Consider the following 21953-nt stretch of genomic DNA (forward strand, 5'->3'; position numbering starts at 1 on the left):
CTGTGTGTCTGTATGTCTGTATGTCTGTATGTCTGTGTCTGTATGTCTGTATGTCTGTCCGTCAACATCAAAAACTCCAAAACCGCTGTACATTTCATCTTGATATTTGGTGTGTACATGGATGATGGGCTGTAGATGAGATTTTGTTCAAATGAAGTTGTCATTGCCAAAAATATGCAAATTAAGTGAAAAAATGTAAAAAAAGTCAAAATTGAAAAAACTCAATAACCACTGAGCAGATTACATGGAAAATTAGCATGTAAGTACTTTAGGCTGACATGAAATGATTGTGCACATCTTGGGTCAGTATCTTGGACTTGCTATTTTTCATGAATTTTTTGTAATTTTCTCCATTTTGGTCAAAAAATCTCCTGCTCTGAAACCACAAGTCCGATTGATTTGAAACTTGGTATGGAAGTGCATAGGAGTGACCTTTCCCAAATTTGGGCAAATTGTGGTGAAATTTGCATATTTTTAGTTTACACGTCCATAGACTCCCATGTATAAGGCAGATCTCCATAGACTCCCATGTATAAGGCCACGAAAAATAAAAATTTAGTTTCTCATCGTATTCATATTGCAAAAAGGATGCAGTGACACAATTTTTAGTCCCCACGGATGAAGTCCAGTGAGCTTATAGATTGGGTCATGTCCGTCTGTTCGTCCATCCGTGAGTCCATCCGTTCACGCAGATATCTCGGATATTTTGACAAAATGTCATGTGACCTTGATGACCTTTGATCTCAAATATACATATTTGTCCATAACTCAGTAACCACAAGTGCTACCACCCTTCATATGAGGTATGATGAGACAGCTTGTGACGCCACATATTGTACCTCATTAATTATGCACATATCTAATTTGAGCGAGCCAATAGAGCTAGAGGTCTGATTTTTGGTATATAGGGATAACTTAGCAATACAATTTTTTTGACAAAATGTCACGTGACCTTGGTGACCTTTGACCTCAAATATACATATTTTTCCATAAATCAGTAACCACAAGTGCTACAGCCTTCATGTATGGTATGATGGGACACCTTATGACGCCACATATTGTACCTCATTAATTATGTGCATATCTAATTTTGAGCGAGCCAATAGAGCTAGAGGTCTGATTTTTGGTATATAGGGATAACTTAGCAAAACAATTTTTTTGACAAAATGTCACGTGACCTCGGTGACCTTTGACCTCAAATATACATATTTGTCCATAACTCAGTAACCACAAGTGTTACAGCCTTCATGTATGGTATGATGGGACACCTTATGACGCCACATATTGTACCTCATTGATTATGTGCATATCTAATTTTGAGCGAGCCAATAGAGCTAGAGGTCTGATTTTTGGTATATAGGGATAACTTAGCAATACAATTTTTTTGACAAAATGTCACGTGACCTCGGTGACCTTTGACCTCAAATATACATATTTTTCCATAACTCAGTAACAACAAGTGCTACAGCCTTCATGTATGGTATGATGGGACAGCTTATGACGCCACATATTGTACCTCATTAATTATGCGCATATCTAATTTTGAGCGAGCCAATAGAGCTAGAGGTCTGATTTTTGGTATATAGGGATAACTTAGCAATACAATTTTTTTGACAAAATGTCACGTGACCTCGATGACCTTTGACCTCAAATATACATATTTGTCCATAACTCAGTAACCACAAGTGCTACAGCCTTCATGTATGGTATGATGGGACACCTTATGACGCCACATATTGTACCTCATTGATTATGTGCATATCTAATTTTGAGCGAGCCAATAGAGCTAGAGGGGTCTGATTTTGGTATATAGGGATAACTTAGCAATACAATTTTTTTGACAAAATGTCACGTGACCTCGGTGACCTTTGACCTCAAATATACATATTTGTCCATAACTCAGTAACCACAAGTGCTACAGCCTTCATGTATGGTATGATTGGACACCTTATGACGCCACATATTGTACCTCATTAATTATGCACATATCTAATTTTGAGCGAGCCAATAGAGCTAGAGGTCTGATTTTTGGTATATAGGGATAACTTAGCAAAACAATTTTTTTGACAAAATGTCACGTGACCTCGGTGACCTTTGACCTCAAATATACATATTTTTCCATAACTCGGTAACCACAACTGCTACACCCTTCATGTTTGGTATGATTGGACACCTTATGACGCCACATACTGTACCTCAATAATTATGCGCATATCTTATTCTGAGCGAGCCAATAGAGCTGGATGTCTGATTTTTGGTATATAGGGATAACTATAGGAGAAAAATTTTTGACCAAATGTCATGTGACCTCGATGACCTTTTCCCTAAAATATATGTTTATGTCAATAAATAAGTAACCACAAGTGCTATGTCCTTTGTATTTAGTAGGATGGGAGACCTTATGACAACACACGCTTTACCTCATTAATTATGTACACATCTAATTCTGGGCAAGCGAATAGAGCTAGAGATCTGATTTTTGGCATATAGGGATTAATTAGCAATATAATTTTTTTTTCAAAATGTCATGTGACCTCGATGACCTTTGACTTTGATTATACATATATATGCATATTTCAGTAACTACAAGTTCTATACCCTCCAATTTTGATAGCATATTAGACCTTAAGATGTCACATCTTGTACCTCATTTATAATGCGCATATGTATTTCTTGGCTGGCCAATACTGCTAGAGGTCTGATCTTTTTTCCCGATTTAGAACCATAACTTAGACATGCCTCATGTGTTTCAAATTGGGAACAACAACATAGACCTATGTGCCCATAGATCTCAACATATACACCCCAGTGATACTTCTTAATGACCACATTTTCCTGCCCCATCAAGACTAATACTCCTATTACAAGTGGGGACTATGTCATTGTAAATGACTTGTTGAGTTAATGGTTGTATCACAGTATTCGACATATCTAATTCTGTATTTTTTCCATTTTATATCTGAATAATTACATTAAACATATTTCACTGTCTCCAGTACATTTCATTTAAGTATTTTCACTTCATGCACTTTATCCCTTTCACACATGTTCAAATATCTGACCAGAGAACAAACACTAAATAGTCCAGGATGGGAGCTACAGTGTCATTGAAACTATTTTTCTTGAAACTATTTGGTTCCTGAAACTGCTGTGCACCTTACACACATGACATACACTGATAACCAAGGTTTAGCAGGTCATCCAGTATTTGAATCATGCAACTAAGGTGACAATTCAACAGGTAAATTTCATTCCATTGATCTTAACTCTCCTTCCGTTCTCTCCATGACACAAATGTCAGTTCTATAAATCCTCCCACACAAATCATTGTCATTCTACGGTATATATACAAAGACAGTCAGCAGCAAAGTCTTTAACCACAAATGAGGTCACTTTACCTGATTTGATTGTTGCTTATAAAGTGGTTGTCAGCAGTTCAATTTTTCACTGTTTCAGCCTGTGGGTATAGCACACAGCTGTACTTTCTGTGGTTTACCCTGATTTGTAGACTTGTACAGTGTACTATGTGCCACTGACAAAACCTCATTTGATGTTTATTATAAAGAATGCATCTTGCCCACAATGTGATTTTCAGTAGATTAAATGCAAAGATATACACATATCATCAGCTTATGCCTGTGAATGTACATAATGTCTGAACATGGAGACAGTACTAGAAAATTACTACCGCCATGGTGTAACTACAATTACATGTACTCCTTGACCAGCATTGACAATGGCACAATAGTTGACCTAGATAGTGCCACTCTCAAGTGTTCCGCTCGTTTTATTTTCAATGTCCGATTCTGACACTTTTACATGATGTAAAAAACCTGTTTGTCAATGGGCTGGTGTTCATTGCACTACTTTTGCACTACTTTTTTAATATGATAATTCAAGTATAATTCAAGTACGCTTAGTTAAAATTTAAGTAAAATAATTATTATGTATATAATATATATATATATATATATATATATATATATATATATATATATATAGTACGCTTAGTTAAAATTTAAGTAAAAATTAATAATAATTATATATATATATATATATATATATATATATATATATATATATAGTACGCTTAGTTAAAATTTAAGTAAAATAATTATTAATATAAAATATATATATATATATATATATATATATATATATATATATATATATATATGTATGTATTTGCATTTTTATCATCACATATGCATATATGTATACATATGTATGTGTGTGTGTGTGTGCAAAAATAGAAAAACAAGTTCAGTATATTATGATTAAGAGTAATTTTTGACTGTTGTATCACTTTTTACCAGTTTCAGATTTTTCCTACTGTATTTACAATGGATAAGAAATCAACATAGACTTACAAAATGGCAAAGATGGAAGATGAGAAACATGGCGATGACCAAGACAAGGAAAACGGAGAGGTGGCTGACAAGACAGAACAAGGAGTTACATTAAAGGAACATTCTGATGGCATAGACGATGCTGAAAGCGGACTGCAACTCAGTAAAAAGAGTAAAAAGAAAAGAAAGAAGAAAAAGAAGAAGAAAGAGAAGGAAATTGATGTTGAAAGTGACAATGCAAAAACAGAGTTGAATGATTCAACTCATGCAGTGGACTCTAAAATTGATGAAAATCTGGTCAATGGACATGAAAGTGATGGAGACACTGATGATTTGAAGAATCAAAGCAAAGAGCAAATGGACTTGGATGAAGAAAGTGATGATGATGAAAAAGAGTTGATGGCCTCAAATCATATTGCAGAATCTAAAATTGATGAAAATCTCGTCAATGGACATGGAGGTGGTTCAGATAATGATGACTTGAAGCACCAATGCAAAGAGGAGATCGGTAGCCACACAATGACAGCCGAAATAGTTCAGGAAAGTGGAGATGAAACCAATCCAGTGATAAATGATGTTATACCAGAGGGACAGGACAGTGATACAGAAGTGAGTGCATTTAATTACAACAAATCCTATTTTTCATTTGGCTCGCAATTTAGAAAATTTATTTGACAATTTGTAGTTTCTGATTTACTATACTTATTGTACAGGAAATGGGCAGTACAGAGTATACTGCATATATAATTAAATATCAACAAGTAAAGTATATATTTCTGTACTATGTTGATATGATGACACAAGGGTGACTGAGAGTAATTACAACTACATGTACAGTTGAAATCTTTGAAAATTTAGCAGTTATCATTCTTTTAAAAGCCTTTTGATGATTTGCATCATAAATAAATTTACTGTGTATAATTTGATATCAACAAAGTAACAAAGAATCCGCAATATTGCAAAAAGACTGGCAATCTGTTCTTTGCTTAGTCAATCTGCAAGTCCACTTACAATGTATTTTAAAGTGCAACAGCATCATTTATCAGTCTGAAGCATGAAAAGAATATATGATCATCTGTTGTATCCAATTTTCTGTAAATGCAAGAACCTTATTGGGTGACTGTATGAACAGATACATGTATCTATCTTGCAGCTATACCCTCTGAGTTGTTGTCACACACAAATGATTTAGTCCAACAACATTGTACATTTAATTTTACAACATCAAGAACTAATTCAATGCATGTTCTGAAATACGTCATCCGATTAATCCTTGATCAGAAATAATCAATGTTATTCTTCATTGAAACATGTTCATCATCTGGAATAAACAAATTTTGAACTGAACATTCAACCAGATAATTTTATTTGCTCAAGCTGTAAGGCAGAAGATATCAGTTGAGAAACACAGAATTTAATTTCAATATTATTCATGTACATGCCATGTTTCATCATGGATCCTAGAGGGTCTATGGTTGCATTTATTTTGAATAAAACATGAGTATTCATCTAACTAATCAACAATATAACAGATCAATAATTCATTCTAATTCTACTTCTACTTGCCAGGTCTTACTAATTAATTTTTTTCTCATCCGCACCATAGCCATCAGAGCAACTGCACAATAAATACACTAAGAAATCTGACAGCAAAGTCCAGACATCAAAGAAATATGACAAGGACCAATATCTAACAGACAGAAGGCAAAGCATAGTCAAGGTAAATTCTGAGAGCTGTGTCGTCATTGCTTGAAAAATCCACTTTGAAAAGAAAACATGTATTGAGCTTAAAAAATTACCCCACATGATTTTATAATTCACAGGTAACCACAAATGTAAAATAGAGGAGTGTATATGTGGAAATTAAAGTAGTAAAAACCAACACACTTCATATTTGTGTGCTAGTGGGTGCAAGATTAATTGTTTTTTGGTTGAGAAACTGGAAATTCCATCTTGTGATGTTGTCCTTCTCTTGAGATACTGAGGGACACATTACAAACAGTGATGTAATTAATTATTGCAGATAGATTTATGATGTGTATGAATCTATTCCAAATCTCTAGAGTCCTGACTTATGACAGAAAAGTGTTACATAATGAATTCTATAATTGATTGCCTATACAGGAAAGTGAAGTTTTCTTCCTAGCAACATCACACGATGTGATCAACCTACTTTGTAGATGTCATTGTATGCTCTGCTCTTTCATTTCAAACACATTACACAGAAAAAGTCCTACTTCAATGTATTTTAAAGATCAAAATTCATAAATAACCATTTCACATTTATCACTACTAAAACATAAAGAAGAAAATGATTTAAAAAGTGATTATTACATCATATTTTCAATGTCTTTACTTTCATGTGATCAAAAGTCTCAATCAAAATCACAGTTGAAAAGCCCGTAAATCAACAGTCCAGTTCAAAACAAAGCCATTTAGTATCCACATTTAACTACAAATTTTCAGATATTACAACTTATTTGACAATTTCTGAAACATTAAAAATCAGTGAAGGCAACCTTCAAAGATGAAGAACCATTAATGATTGAAAATAATTCAATTGTCCTCGTCTTGCAGATTGAAAAATACCAACAGGGTGTGAAGCAAATGCAATTTGAGTCTCGCGATGCTGAACTCAGTTACGAGGAGAGACTTCAAAAGCTGGTAGAAGCAGCCGATGAGTTGACCTTGCTGGAGGATGAGTTGGAAAGAAGGTTTCAACAATGCCAGGAATACAAAGATGAGGTAATGTGTCATACTCATAGATACAGTATGTTGTGTTGTTCTCATAGTCACCACTGCACTGTGTCCGTCACTGCAGTCTTTGTTCAGTTTTTATGAGCTATAAAAATTACATTCTGCTGACAACTCTCAATACCTCATTATAAATCCTCCGTTGTCTGATCAAAACTGATACGTACTCTGTGTGAAATTCTCACTGTGGGTAGAGGAACTTTAAATTGTTCACAGTAAGGTTAGAATTTTGCTAAGCTACCAATACTGGCGTGATTTGCTTTCCTTGTGAGTATTATATCCAAACATTTGTTCATAGAGATTTCTTTCAGAAGAAGGGAAGGGCTGCCCTTGTACGCAAAACTACAAAATTTTGTAATGTTCAGGGGTTTCAGTAATGTTCCATTGATTTAACCCTCTCAGGCCTAAACCTTAATATAATAGGCATTGCTCTGGTAAGTTAGCAGAAAGTCAGGCCTGAAAGCGGACCATCAGATGTTTATAGGTGAAATTCATTATCTGATAAAACATCAGTCACTATCAATATACTGTTTTATAAAGCCACACAGTTGTTTTCACTGTTTATCTTGGCACACGGAATACGTCTGCAAGTTAATTCTTAAAGGGTTGAACGTTTCTCCTTCAAAAACTCACACTCCATGGCACATTACCAGGATTAACAACACGAAATGAAGCCATGCAGAGCTGTTCTACAGTTAACACAGAGACAATGGAAACTTTCAGTGAATTACTGAAAACAATTTCACTGACAAGGACTCAATTCAGTATATTTCCCTACTTGGCCATCACCAAATATTCACCACTGACATGTCACATCTGTTTATTCATGAACAGATTGAAGAGGCGGAGAAATACTTTGACAGAAGGCAAGATATCGTGAACAGCAAAGAGGAGGACTTGGTACAATTGGATGAGGTGAGTTGTTTAAACTGAAATGAGAAATGGTTTATAAAAATTTGCAATGTAATATCTTTAAAATTAGGCTTAAAATAATAGAATATTAGATCAGTAGTGTAGGATGCATGTAGAGTTTGAATTCTGTAAAAGTTTCTAGCGTAGATTGTTTACAGTGATACAAAGTCAAGGGGACGTCACAATTTGACAAAAACAACCACATTTTCTGTGAAGGTATACAAAATGAAAATGTACTGATGAAAAGGCAGTAACTTCAAAGGATGGGAATCTCTGCTAGTTGGTAATACTGTATGTGCCTCAGAACAAAGTAAAACTTGTCTCAAACTTCCTGAAAGGAAATGTAGCACTATTTATTTCCCTAATCAAGAATTTATTTTTCACAATAGACTAAAAAATTACCGACAGTTCCTGATATCATGATGTCAGAATGGCAGCTATGTGTGAATTCTGATGGGAAAAATTAAAATTTTTCATTCTTACAAAAACGTGTCACAGAAAAAATTAAATTTTTTCATTTGTATAATCAAAATGTGTTGATGAAAACTTCGTTCGCTTCACAGACTTCTAAATGAATCCATACAAGAAGCAGACAAGTGAAATATTGTAAAATTTCAATGTGAAAAAATCTGTCTCTGGGGTGCCATTCTACCTGTTACAGGATCCATATTTGTCTACGGTACCACATACAGAAAGTGTATTTTTAATGCCCTTCTTGTAAAGATGGGACTTCTTGTCTCAGTCTGCAGACATAAATAACATAACATGTAATTTTACAGCCCGTCTCTGACATTATAACAATGACATGTGAAATTTGTCAGCAAACTAATACTTCGTTCATACAGGCAAAAATTGAAACGTTTCAGCGACTTTATTTGTGATTTGTAAACACAGGGGATTAATAGTTTGGGTCCGCTCGTGTCCATACTCACAAAATTAAGCCATTGTTTTGATATTTAAGACGTCTTAATGCGCCCTCTCGAGTTCAAAAGGTGTGTATGGCCAAGCATACTGCATAACAAGATGGCTGAAACGAACGACGTCGTACTGGCTGTAAAGAATGTGAAAGAGGCTCCCCACCGAACTATCCAAAATGTTTTTGTGTCGAGTTTGTGTTTTATTCGTTTCTAAATTGTGTTCCTACATTCTTATCCGATTGTTTGTGTTAATAAAAATGTTTGTTTCGCCTCCCCATAAGCTTTCCTCACACATACAAAACATTACCGTTCACACTAATCCAAACTTCCCTACAAATATCCGAGGCGAAACAAACATTTTTATTAACACAAACAATCGGATAAGAATGTAGGAACACATTTTAAAACGAATCAAACACAAACTAATGACTCAATCGAATATTTTTGTTCCCAATTAATAAATCATATAGACAATCTCAATTCTCGGTTATGGCAATTTTTGTCGACTGATAAAAGTCTTTTCATCTTCAACATTCCATTCTAATTTCACCTACGGTATATAATATCCTAACCTCCTGTGACTTTCCTTCTAAACGTTGATTTGCCTTGTGCACCAAAGAGATGCTGTATTTTATGCCAAACGATGAAAAAATATGTGAAGAAATAACCATGTATCAGTCAGTACGGCAGGCGAAACCCGGACGGCCATACCGATTGGAGACAGAGCAGAGTAGATCGAAACGCAAACGGGGTGTTATTATAGGAAAGGCGGTGACTTATTTTACAGCTGAATAAAATGCTGTCTCTGGTTGTGTAAGTCTGTTGATCGAAATATATATTTGTTCCCAGTTGATTAATCATGGGGGATGGCAGTCTCGATCTCCCCTTTATGGTTCGATATTTACTGACTCGTTCCCTCTCATTTTTGTCAATCAATGAAAGCATTTTCGTCTTCCATATTCAATATTACTTTGACCGATGTTACATCCTGACCTATACTGTCATTAGTTTTGACCAACGTACAAAGATATTGCCCATGCGTCCGGCTGATGAGATGTTTGCAAAACGGTGAAGAAATGGGGGCCCGGGAGACATCGATGTCAGTCTTTCCGGACTGTTTACATGTAGCTAATAGGGGATATCAAAGGAGATGAATCAGTTAGTTGAATAAAACATAACTTTTCGGACTTATTTTATGTCAATTTTGTCAATGTCGGACTTTTGATTCAAGAGAAACCAGAATCACCTACAGAGATGTCTGTATTAAACACGACGAACAATTGGGAATAGTTTGTTATGCTACTGTCGGTCTCAGTCGTGGTGTCTCTCCCATAAAATTTCGAAGCTATAGGTCTACACTTGTCGTTTCGATTCACAGGTAGCGGTACACCGATGACCAGATATTGTACTGTTCTTAAAACTAGTCTAAGCAATTTTACGACACTGCACTATTTGCCATCGTGTCTCCCCGTGAACGTCCTTGAATCTATGGACGTGACCATTGTTTTACTGCGCCCATTAGAGTGTAAACCCCTGTTCGTTACCAGCAGAATACTTTTTAAAGTTCTGTACATCAGTGTACACTGTGTGTATAAGCCCTAAACCTAGTTTAATTCAATTATGGAAAGGTATTAAAGAATAAAGGGTCGTTACAGTTGCTAAAATTGCGAGAAAAACGGCACTTTTTACTCAAATAGTCCTATTCACAAGCTCTATTGTTTTAAATCACGTCCATGGTGTGCTGTTGATTTTCATTCTTTCGTGCAATTTCATTCGCTTGAAGCAATTATCCTTTCATTTGACTGCTCTGTGGGACTCTTCTGAATATGTGTTTTGGATAAAAAGAACTCTACAGTGAAAGACATAAACTTCGACGGTGATAGGTATACAATATCGGTTCGATGTGTGAAGATATACAGATTACAAGTTATTTTAGAAGTTCTCAAAACCAGTAAAAATAATTCTGCGCGCCACTTATTGATAATTTCTTCTTGTGAACGTCCTTGAATCCGTGACCGCGACCATTGTTTTCGAAGTGTTCGACGGTGGATGATCGGTATATGTTACTGAACTATCGTGTGATTGTTTAATGGCATGGTTAGGTAATAGACGGTGTAGTCTGTAGAGGCGATACGGCGAAATTCCACGGCCCAAGGGAGCGTACATCGCATGGTTTCTTACAACGAACCATAGACAGAGCCGTCGGTTTCCATAGCTACTACGTGAAATCCGGCCTCACCGATGTCCCGGGCCGATGTCCCTGTCCTGATTCGGAGAACAACTTTCAAGCTGCGTGTTGAGGTTCAGATGTCCGATTTTTTCATATTCAAAAGGCTTATTGATTTACAGAGAACGCCCGTCTTGTTTTTAGCTTTAACTTAGCGCAAGATGGCAATTGAAAATTCAAAGCCAAATAGCCAGTGGGAAAAAAATAGACGACTCGCTCTCACCAGCGGTCGAGGTCGCAATGAAAAAAAAATCGAAGTCTCTGAAATCGGTATCATTGCTCCGCCATGTTTATTGTTGGTTGTACGGCCAGTTTAAAGTCACAGACTTTCTTCAAGGTAAAGTTCATATAATTGCCATACCGCGAAGTTCCCTGTGCATTTCAATATGTCTATTTGGAAGCAAAAGCGCCACGGACATTCGATCGATGGTGATGAACTTTCTCCAGGGCGTGACATGTCACCAGTTACGAACTTTACCGGTTTTCGATACGAAATATGCAATATATTATCAGCGTTGTTCACGTTGTGTTTGAGTTTGATATGGAATATAACAGGAAAACACTAACAATTAGAGTGACGATAGAGACCATGCCCGATACGGAAAAATTGACATCAACTACTTGCAATGAGCAGTGACCTGAAACTTCAGACTGATATATAAATGTCGACAATATAAAACATTGAAATGCCGGAGAGATAGAGGGAGAGAGAGGTTTACGCGGTCGCGAAGTGATTATACTCTTTCGGATATGACTTCGGTGTAGACGATACACAGACATCGAAAATGTACACCTACTTTCCAGAAATTCGACTAATCTTATAATAAAGAGTGGAACAAATCCAAAAGTGTTGGTGGAAGTAAATCTTCAGATGTTGGTTTTCTAAAGTTAGATAATACTTACAGAAATATGGTCGTCATAGTCTTCTTTTAAAAACTATTATCTTCAACACCACGTTTCTTATGATCGGTGATGTCATTTTTTATTATTTTTACAAACTTTCAATGCATCAAACGCTATAAGACTATCTCATCTGCCTGTCAAGGAGTTAAAATATATTTCCAAGGGCTGGCACACGATGTCAACTTACGTGTCGTCCGTCGAGCGGCCGGTGGCAGTCTCACAGATTGTTCCGTTTGTAATCGCGGCCACTTTGATTTGATGTGACACCAACGTGCGTTTGAGGTTTTTTGTTACGAAATTTGTCGACCTCACAAAATTTCACAGTCCATGCTTTGAAGCAGTCTCAACATGGCAAACATGTCTCGCTTAAATTTCATCCTCGTCGTTACAATTAAATTCGACCACTAAATTATTTCGGCAGTTTTAATTTCCTATTAATTCGACGTTTTTCAAATCGTAATGAATTTTTCTGGTCGAATTGATAGGGTTTTTGGTAGCAAGCTTATCTCTTCGTCGGACCAGTATACCGCGAGATGTAGTACTGTGTTCGGCAGCCATGGCGAAAGTGAATATTGTATATTGGTTGTTGTTTGTTTAATGTTACAAATACCTGTCGTGTGAGGGCGTTTGAAACGCTTCTGAAGCGGCTCAGTCTGTCCACACAGCGATTTGCGGATAGAGTTAATCCCTACAACGGCTCTGGTCGGGCCGACTAAACCGTCTCAAATCTGAAACGCTTCAGAACCACTTTGGAGTGTCCACACATAACTTTCTGTGTCAGTATTGGCCCAGAACCGTTTCAGAGACGTTTCAATGGCCTGTGTATGAACGGCATATAAATCTGTGAAAACTAAATAAATGGCTTACAGAGGTCAGAAGTCACTCATCAAGAATACATGGTCTGTAAATCTTTACTTTCTGAAGTTTGAAAGGAAACTCGGTACTTCAAATATTTTATGACTTGGGTGTGTCTATAACGCAGACAACAAAACAGCACACAGTGATTTTATAGCACGGCTATTGACTTTTACAATAAGACTTTGCTTTCAAAGAACAGACGGAAATTACTTTCCAGCTCCGCTTGCTTTTCTTTCATGTCCTGTTTACCACGTCAAGGAACTGGAAATTTTACACCAGGAACTTGAGAAAGATAAGGCTCAGTTATCAAGTGCAGGGGTCAAAGTTGAAGAGGTCATCACCCCGTCACCTAGGAACAGGTATACACCATAGTGAATAATGATAGTTAGTTAAAGTATGTGAGGTTTTGAGAGGCTTTCAGCTTTTCACCGACTGCACAGTGACTTAATTGTTCCACAAAATAAACACAAAGGTTTCACCCCTTGCCTTGTTATTTGCACAATACTTTCTAATGTACCTCAGTCAATGGGTTTGTGCTTTCCCTGAAGATTAAAAGCTTTAGGTGGATAAGTTATCAGATATTTGTTGTTTTCAACAGAAAGAGCTGTAAATATTCAGAAGAGTCAGTTTATAGTAGTCTCTGTAAGCAATCATATTATTGACAGCATAGCAAACTGTACCACAATTGAGAAGCCTTGCCAGTACTTCTTAAATACGTAATTCTCTAAAAGTGAATGACTCCCTTTCTAATCTTCCCGCTGAAAAATTTGGGAAGGGTTGTTTGGAACATGGAGGAGTTAGCATTTTCATGTTTGGAAATATTTCACAGCATTATTTTGAAACAAAGTAAAAATTGAAATTGCTTGACAACTGACAGGCTAAAGGCATCCACAATACAGGAAAAAACTGACACATTCCATGAAAATAAATTTAATCAAATATTGAATTAAAGTCAGGATTTAAAACAACAAAGTCAGTGCTAGTCAAACTTGTTAAGTTTGTTGACCTTCCAAGGAAACAGTGTGCTGTAAATGTGAAATTATGAGAGACTGAATTTGCATATCATTGAATAATTGTCTCAGTTCCTCAGAAATGCCTTTTTTAGTCCCAACGGACACCGTCCGGGGGGACTTATAGGTTTGGTCATGTCCGTGCGTGCGTGCGTCCGTCCGTCCGTTCACGCAGATATCTCAGAGATGCCTGGAGCGATTTCATTCAAACTTGGTACAAGGATTACTTCATATGTCTACAGATGCATGTCAATTTGTTTTGTGATACGATCCAATATGGCCCCCAGGCGGCCATTTTATTACGATTTTTTCATGTACAGAGCCATAACTCAGACATGTTTCAACCGATTTTATTCAAAGTTGGTACAAGGACATTGACCAATGTCATAGATATGCACATCAATTTGTTTTGTGATACGATCCAATATGGCCACCAGGCGGCCATTTTGTTACGATTTTTTCATGTACAGAGCCATAATTCAGGCATATCTCAACCGATTTTATTCAAACTTTGTACAAGGACATTGACCTATGTCATACATATTCACGTCGATTTATTTTGTGATACGATTCAATATGGCCGCCAGGCAGCCATTTTATTACAATTTTTTCATGTACAGAGCCATTACTCAGGCATGTTCAACTGATTTTATTCAAAGTTGGTACAAGGACATTGACCAATGTCATAGATATGCACGTCAATTTTTCATGTGATACTATCTAATATGGCCGCCGTGCGGCCAATTTGTTACGATTTTTTTCATGTACAGAGCCATAACTCAGGCATATCACAACGGATTAGTACAAGGACATTGACCAATGTCATACATATTCACGTCGATTTGTTTTGTGATACGATTCAATATGGCCGCCAGGCGGCCATTTTATTACGATTTTTTCATGTACAGAGCCATTACTCAGGCATGTTTCAACTGATTTTATTCAAAGTTGGTACAAGGACATTGACCAATGTCATAGATATGCACGTCAATTTTTCATGTGATACGATCTAATATGGCTGCCGTGCAGCCATTTTGTTACGATTTTTTCATGTACAGAGCCATAACTCAGGCATATCACAACGGATTTTATTCAAACTTGGTACAAGGACATTGACCTATGTCATACATATGCACATTGATTTGTTTTGTGATACGATCCAATATGGCCGACATGTGGCCATTTTATTACAATTTTTTCATGTCCTGAACTACAACTCAGACATGTATCAAGCGAATTTATTCAAAAGTATTTTTATCACAGACCTAATGAAGAGGACTCTATCCTCTCTGAGGACCTGTAAGCAAAGTACCCATTAACAAGTGGTCACTGTGTCATCAACGATGACTTTTCCCCTTCAAGATATGAAACAGTATCTACGGTAATACCAGCATTGCAATATTTATTGACCAATGGATGTCAGCAACCAAAATAACCAGTGTTTTAATACTGCACTGCATCATCACCGTTGTGTATGTATAGTTAACTGCATGTTTACTTATTGGTAAGATTAATATTGTAAATTACTGATGACATATGAAATATTGTTTGCATGCACATGCACAGGTTCTCACAAACCACTAACAAATTTAACCACTAATTTTACATGTGTTTATTTTATCTCATTATAAGTATCAGTATACCCAGAAGAGCTAGTAGGTATGCACCGTTTAAGTACAACTTTACTCACTTCCTGTCTGCTGATCATGTCTTTTTTGTTATTTGTACAATGCACTATCTGAAAATGCTTGAAAATTACTTTGAGTGATCTATTTCACCTCACGCTGTTTCCATGAGCTCACACGGACCATCTCAAGCTGTTCCATGAACTCACATGGATCCTGGTATATATTCCAAATCCTGTCTGTCTTTCCTCAACAGCACAGCTGCATACCATGTACAGACAGTTCTGATATTTCAACTTTCATTTCTTAGTATTCCTGAGTGAAATTTATATAATTGCCACGTCATCTTTTTGTACATTCATAAGAAAAACATTTACTAAATTGCCAGTGCTATACATAGATGGAAATGTTCATCTCTATGATCATGTTTTCAACAATGAGGTTTATTGCTGTCATTGTGCTGCCTATCAGCATTCAAACAAACAGCTTCTGTTTGTTTCTTGTCAGCAAATTTAATCTTGAGTTTCAAAAATGTCCTTAATAAAGTTATACCCAAAAAACAATTTCAAATATCATTTTCGGGTTCAGTGCTCAGTACTTGCACATGTATCAGCCTGACTAGACTGTGAAAGAAATCCTGTGGATATTTCCATTTGGCATATCAGAATGACATAGTACAGTCAAGGCATGAAAACAGACATGCCAGTATTTACAACAATATATTCATCCATCCAGGTCATGCTGGAATAATACACCACAGATTTACAGTAATGTACTCAATGTGATTGGTTTCAAGTAATTATGATGTCGTGTTCAGTAATCTGAAAAAGGTGTTGGCGACAGTATATGTTGAAATTAAAAGGTTTTGATATCACACTTGTCTAAAGATACTGTCTGCAGTGACTTGAGCATCATGTCATTTCGCTTCAATCCCTTACATTGTAAGTGTAACAAAGTCATGTCCAATGTATCATCCTGTGATATGGTTGATTTTATCATCACAGAGTTGTGGCCTACACGTCCCACGATGAAGACTACATCCTGAAAGTTAACATTCGTAAGTTGCAAGGGGAACTGAAAACAGCAGAACAAACCATGGCTTACAAAGATGAAGAGTTATCAAAGCTGAAGCAACAGGTAAGCTGTGCTCATAATAAAACCCTTTCACAACCAAATTTTTGAAAAATCTTCTTTCTTTGTGTGGTAAAGGTGGAGCTAAGATAGACAAAAGTAGGGTTTGAAGGTTAAAACTGGTATTAAGATATTCTGGTATTTCCCTGTTGGCAAGGCTTCTACACAAGACAATGGCACACACCATATTATTGATAGGTTTGGGATGAATTAAAACTTGCTGGAGGTACGATATAAGTGTATATCAATGCATCCACAATACATTATCCTTTTACAAAGTTATGGATATAAATCCCTCTGCAAAGAAGTACTATTGAATTCAAGAAGGATTATGTTACAAGAATTTTTGATATCTGTATCAGGGGATCATCGAAAATCCAACAAAATGCTTTCCACGCATGGCTGAAACATCGCTGCTTTTTTTCCAGTAAAAGTGAATTTGGTTTCATACCTTGTGTTTTATAACCTGTACAGTGAGTTCAGTTTCATACCCTTATGTAAGTTTTCAAAATGTAGTTAGTATACATTTTCTGATCATCACTCCCTCTCATACAGATCTTCAGATTACCAGTGATTTAAACTGTCAAATTATATGATTTGGTGGATGGTGAATCTTGTGAAGTGTGCCACCATAAAGAAAGCAAAGGATTTTAGCATAGTCTTAGTGATGAAAGTAGTCTTCATAGTATATACAGTATACGGAAAAGGGAACATCATTCATGTAAATTTACACTGACAAAGCTGTCCAGAAATGAAGTCAGTTCTCTCATCATTATGGAAAATACATGCCTTAAAACTTTTTACATGACTTTAAAAACTTGCGTATGATTCTTTAGGTATTAGTAAACACTTGTTCAAAACCAAAATTTTCCTTCAAATCCTTGTTGGCAGCAGCAAAACCTGCATGCATGATACCCTAATAATTTGGATCAGCAAAATTATAATTGTTGGATGCACACGGTAATACCAATGGAACTGATCAAATACATGTATGATTGTAACATGGTTTTAATGATTTGTAGGTGTTGGAATTGCAGTTGGACAGACGGAAAAAGGATCAGAGAATTAAACATTTGGAAACTCAGTTACAAATTGCCCTGGGACAGCTAAATCACAGACAGTCTATGGCAGACACCTCGGCCAACTCTTCCATGGTGTCAGACCGAGCTAGGTCCGCCAGACGGCACGTATCGCTGGACCGGATGAATTCTAATGCTGAACTCAGCATTAATCAGGTGGCACAGCTTAATAGAGCCAAGAGGATGAACAGTGCAACAGGAAGTATGGCTAGCATTTCCAAACTCACTGAATCCACGGCAGTGAAATCGACAAGGAACTCAGACGATGGCACAGAGGTTGGTGATGCTGTGAAATCAACAAGGTTGGGCTCTTCTAGGAATGTGACTTCAAGGAAAGCTGTCAGCTCAACTTGCGTGATATTGTAAGGTGGAAATACAACTGAAAACTAACAACTGATGACTTGAGATGGATCAACAATAATCTATACAATGGGCCATATGTGCAGATTGAGTGTGAAGATGGACAGTTTTCCTTTACCCAGCTATGTGATATCAGGCATTTTATTTACAGCGGTTCAGTGCCAAAGTATTAGACAATGAGCTGCCATCATTGCAGAGAAATATTTCATTGCCCCAGCCATGGGACTTTGTGCTCAAGGGGCACTGTGGTAGGACTACACAGATTTGATTTTTCACACTGTTGATATATACATGAAAACTATCGGATATTCTTTCATTTTTGAAGTCTTTCTTATATATACTGTACCACTCAGTCTTTGAAGATCCCTCTTTGAAATAATGCAGATAACACACAGCAAATGCATCTGTTTGTAGGTCAATGGAATAAATATTTGCAACATTTGATATTGACTGTACGTTCAGACATGTAAAAATCCCTGGAAAATCCAGACTTGCGTGAATTGCCACGCCCATTACACCCAAATCAAGTGGAATTGCATTGCATTGCTGAGTGAAATACCACAGAAAGGCCAGTCATGCCAAGAGTTGACAGGAGACAGTTGTAATATCCAATATCATGGGATATCACATGCAATACCCTCCAGGGTCAATGCTGTCATGTTGGTTAAGTATGAATTACTCAATGGTTATCGACATTCATTCTATCACCCATGTGTGGTGTGTACCACAGAACAGAACCTAGATAAAAGGGTTTTACTGGCAGTTTGCATTGCAATAATCAAAAATGCAATAATACGTGAGGACCCCCTACACTATTCCCATCAGTGCTGGAACAAGAATCTATAGAGAATCCCATAAACAACAGCTCACAGACACAAATCCCAGTATAGCTACAGTAAATAATGTTTACCCATATGCAAATAAAGTAGTCAGAAATTCAGTATTTGAAACTTTTCTCTCACAAAATATTTATTTACCAAAGGAGAATGTGTAATGGCATCTAACCTTTGTACCCTTGCTCAGTTTCAACCACACACATAATGTTCATGTGTAAAGGTGATTTAGAGTGACCTATTCAAAGGACTTGGTTTTGTTTCTCTTGTATAACAGTACTTGGCTAGCATTACCTGCTGAGGCTTCTATCTAAACCTAAGTTACTGAATTGCTACTGTACAAGTGTATGAAATAGGTAAAATATTTCACAGGGTATTTTTAAAGGAATATAGCTCTAAATTTTCAAAGCCGCTGTGATCTTTTGTAATAGTGACTGCTACTTTTCATACGCCACATGAGTGGACAATTCATGAGAAGGGTTGATAGTATCATATTGTATATTTACAAACAATTTTGTCAAATCTGAACAAGTAATAATAATATTACTTGAAATTTTTTTCACAGTGATGACCAAACCAAGGCAATTTAAATTGGTGTAAATAACTACATGCAAATTATACATAAGTGGAAAAAGCTTATAATCCTAACTCATTATGGTACCATTGTTATCAATAGAAAGCCGTCCATAGTGGGCTTTTTTTATATATTTAAATGAAGTTTGTTTATCATACTTACATCAAAAAAATTTTTGAGATATGTTTAGTTGCTTGAAGCTCTCAAAACAAATGTAGCTTTCATAAGTTGTGTACACATGTGTACAGTAAATTGGTTTTAAATATTTTCTGAGATGTGCTTTAATCCTACCAAAAATAACCACCAAACTACCACTGCAGTAATTGCACATCCCTTGCTGCATTTTGTTTGTTTAGATGTTGTTCAGCAAAACTGAACCAAACATACCAAAATCAATTTAACAAAATGGGACTTAGATATTAACGTTATCACAGGAAGTTAGGACAAGTCTGGCATTTTGTCAAACTCGCCTCTTTTGCTTGATAACATGTGATCAGTTTTCCCAAGATATGTGTATTTTAATACTTTGAGCTACTAAGTCAAAATGTGCCTCAGGGACAGAGATATTTAGACTAAAGGTAGAATGTGCCTCGGGGACAGATATTTGCACTCTCAAACTTTTCCAATTGTTTTCTGATCTACCACTTGTTGGGGGGCTCATTTTTAAGCCCTTGGAGTGAGAAAAACTTTTACTGTCTTAGATTTTTGAAAATCGAAAATTTTTATTTTTTTTCATACGTTTAACACAGAGATGGTGGCCATTTTGAATTTCAAGTATCAGTAAATCTTGGATAATTTTGTTTCTCTAGTACAAAAATTTGCATGGTGACCCCCAATTTTTGTTCTTGATTTTGAAAGAAAATGGGTGAAAGATTCCTGGAGGAAAATTGAGCAAAAGCTTAAGTCTTTCACTTTTGAGGTGCATACTATCTTAAATTCTTATATTTTTCTGGTCTACTGCTTGTGTGTGCTCATTTTGAAGCTCTAAGGAGTAAATGAAGTATTCACAATCTTGTTTTTGTGAAAATTGAAAGTTTCCTTTTTCCCCATGGAGTAAATTAACTCGATGGATCACAGCCCTTTTTGAATTTCAAATATCAGTAAAAGTTTCAGAAATTGTTCTCTAGTACCAAAATTTGCACAATATCTGTGACCCATGAATTTTACTCTTCATTTTGAAAGGTTTTAAATTTAGTAAAAACTTAAGCAAAGCCTTTCAGTCTTGAGAGAGCCCACTACTTTAACAGAATATGAAGTTTTGACCACTTCCATTGTATAATATGATTGTAGTTGAATTGCCTACTAAGGCGAGGAAAAAAAAATTATCTGTTCAACGGGCCCGACCGACCCATATTTGGACCACTCCACATTTTTCTTTTTTTTTCCAAAATCTTTACGAATCTGAAGAAACGCGGAGATGTTATTCAGTGAACATCTGTCTGTAAGATGAATGACCTTCACATTTTCGATGACATTGACTTGAGTGAGATTGATACAGGCTATGATTTGAAGAGTAAAGGTGGAAGCGCATCACAAACATTTGGTCAAGGTGAAGGGCAGGGTTAATACGCCGTGGAAAATAAACTATTACGCCACGTGTTCCGTATAGCTTAGACACTCTGTACTGTATTGTTTCACCGGCGTTATTTCACGTCCGAGTGGTTGTACAGTCTATATTTCTAGTGTTCCTATTTTCAGTGTTCCTTGAAAATTCTTTATTGTTCTTTGAGTCATCACTCGTTCCGATTTTCGTCATGGCTTTCTCCTATCGAATGTGTGATTGTAAGCAGCAGTTCTCACTGCAGGACGGACATGATTTGTGTTTCCGTTGTCGAGAATGCACAAGGAGTCAACCTTGTGACATTTGTTTGACTTGGACACAGGACGAATGGTCTAATTTCGCTCCCTCGCTCGACGACGTCACCCTGGACATCCCCGGGGCTGACCCGTCAGTTTCTGAGTCGCGAGTTTTGGTTGGAATGCACCGTGCTCTGGCTGGTGACACCAACACAGAAATTAGCTCCGTTAGATTCAGGTGCCGCCAATGAAGCAAAAAGGTGTTCGTGCTAAGTTTTTCAGCGGGCAGGCAGATTTCAAAACTAATCAGCGGGCGGGGAGAAAATATCGATATTTACTGTGGGCGGGGAAGAAATTTCATTACTTTCAGCAGGCGGGGAGAAATTTTTGACAGTGGGCACCGGAAAATACGTAGAGGGAGGGAAAGCGGCGTGCTTAATAGAACCTAACTTAGAGGGGAGCAATGTTCCAAGGTATACTGCTAACTGCTTGCATGGTTTTGTGTTGATCTGGGTTGCATAGTGGGCATCTAGTTGGCAATGGGGAATTTCAGTAGTAGGGAGAGGGCAGCGGGGAGCTTGAATTGTTGTGGGGAGTGGGGAGCGGGCAGACTGTAGATACCAG

At 36.7% G+C, this 21953-nt stretch overlaps 1 protein-coding gene across 4 annotated transcripts in view; it reads left to right on the forward strand.

The window, feature by feature from the left end:
- The window catches only part of LOC139150317 (uncharacterized), a 36030-nt gene extending 14860 nt beyond the window's left edge, over nucleotides 1-21170 (forward strand). For 2 of the 4 annotated variants that reach the window (XM_070722614.1, XM_070722613.1), the window contains exons 2-9: nucleotides 4317-4958; nucleotides 5956-6069; nucleotides 6927-7094; nucleotides 7938-8018; nucleotides 13179-13279; nucleotides 15563-15589; nucleotides 16560-16692; nucleotides 17709-21170. In XM_070722614.1, coding sequence (XP_070578715.1) covers nucleotides 4374-4958; nucleotides 5956-6069; nucleotides 6927-7094; nucleotides 7938-8018; nucleotides 13179-13279; nucleotides 15563-15589; nucleotides 16560-16692; nucleotides 17709-18131 — 1632 coding nt within the window. In that variant the 5' untranslated portion in view covers nucleotides 4317-4373 and the 3' untranslated portion in view covers nucleotides 18132-21170. The remainder of the gene's footprint in view (nucleotides 1-4316; nucleotides 4959-5955; nucleotides 6070-6926; nucleotides 7095-7937; nucleotides 8019-13178; nucleotides 13280-15562; nucleotides 15590-16559; nucleotides 16693-17708) is intronic. The other 2 variants (XM_070722616.1, XM_070722615.1) reach the window with 2 other exon arrangements.
- Nucleotides 21171-21953: the final 783 nt, after the last annotated feature.

Source organism: Ptychodera flava, chromosome 14 (genome assembly GCF_041260155.1).
Source record: "Ptychodera flava strain L36383 chromosome 14, AS_Pfla_20210202, whole genome shotgun sequence".
Taxonomy (NCBI): Eukaryota; Metazoa; Hemichordata; class Enteropneusta; family Ptychoderidae; genus Ptychodera; species Ptychodera flava.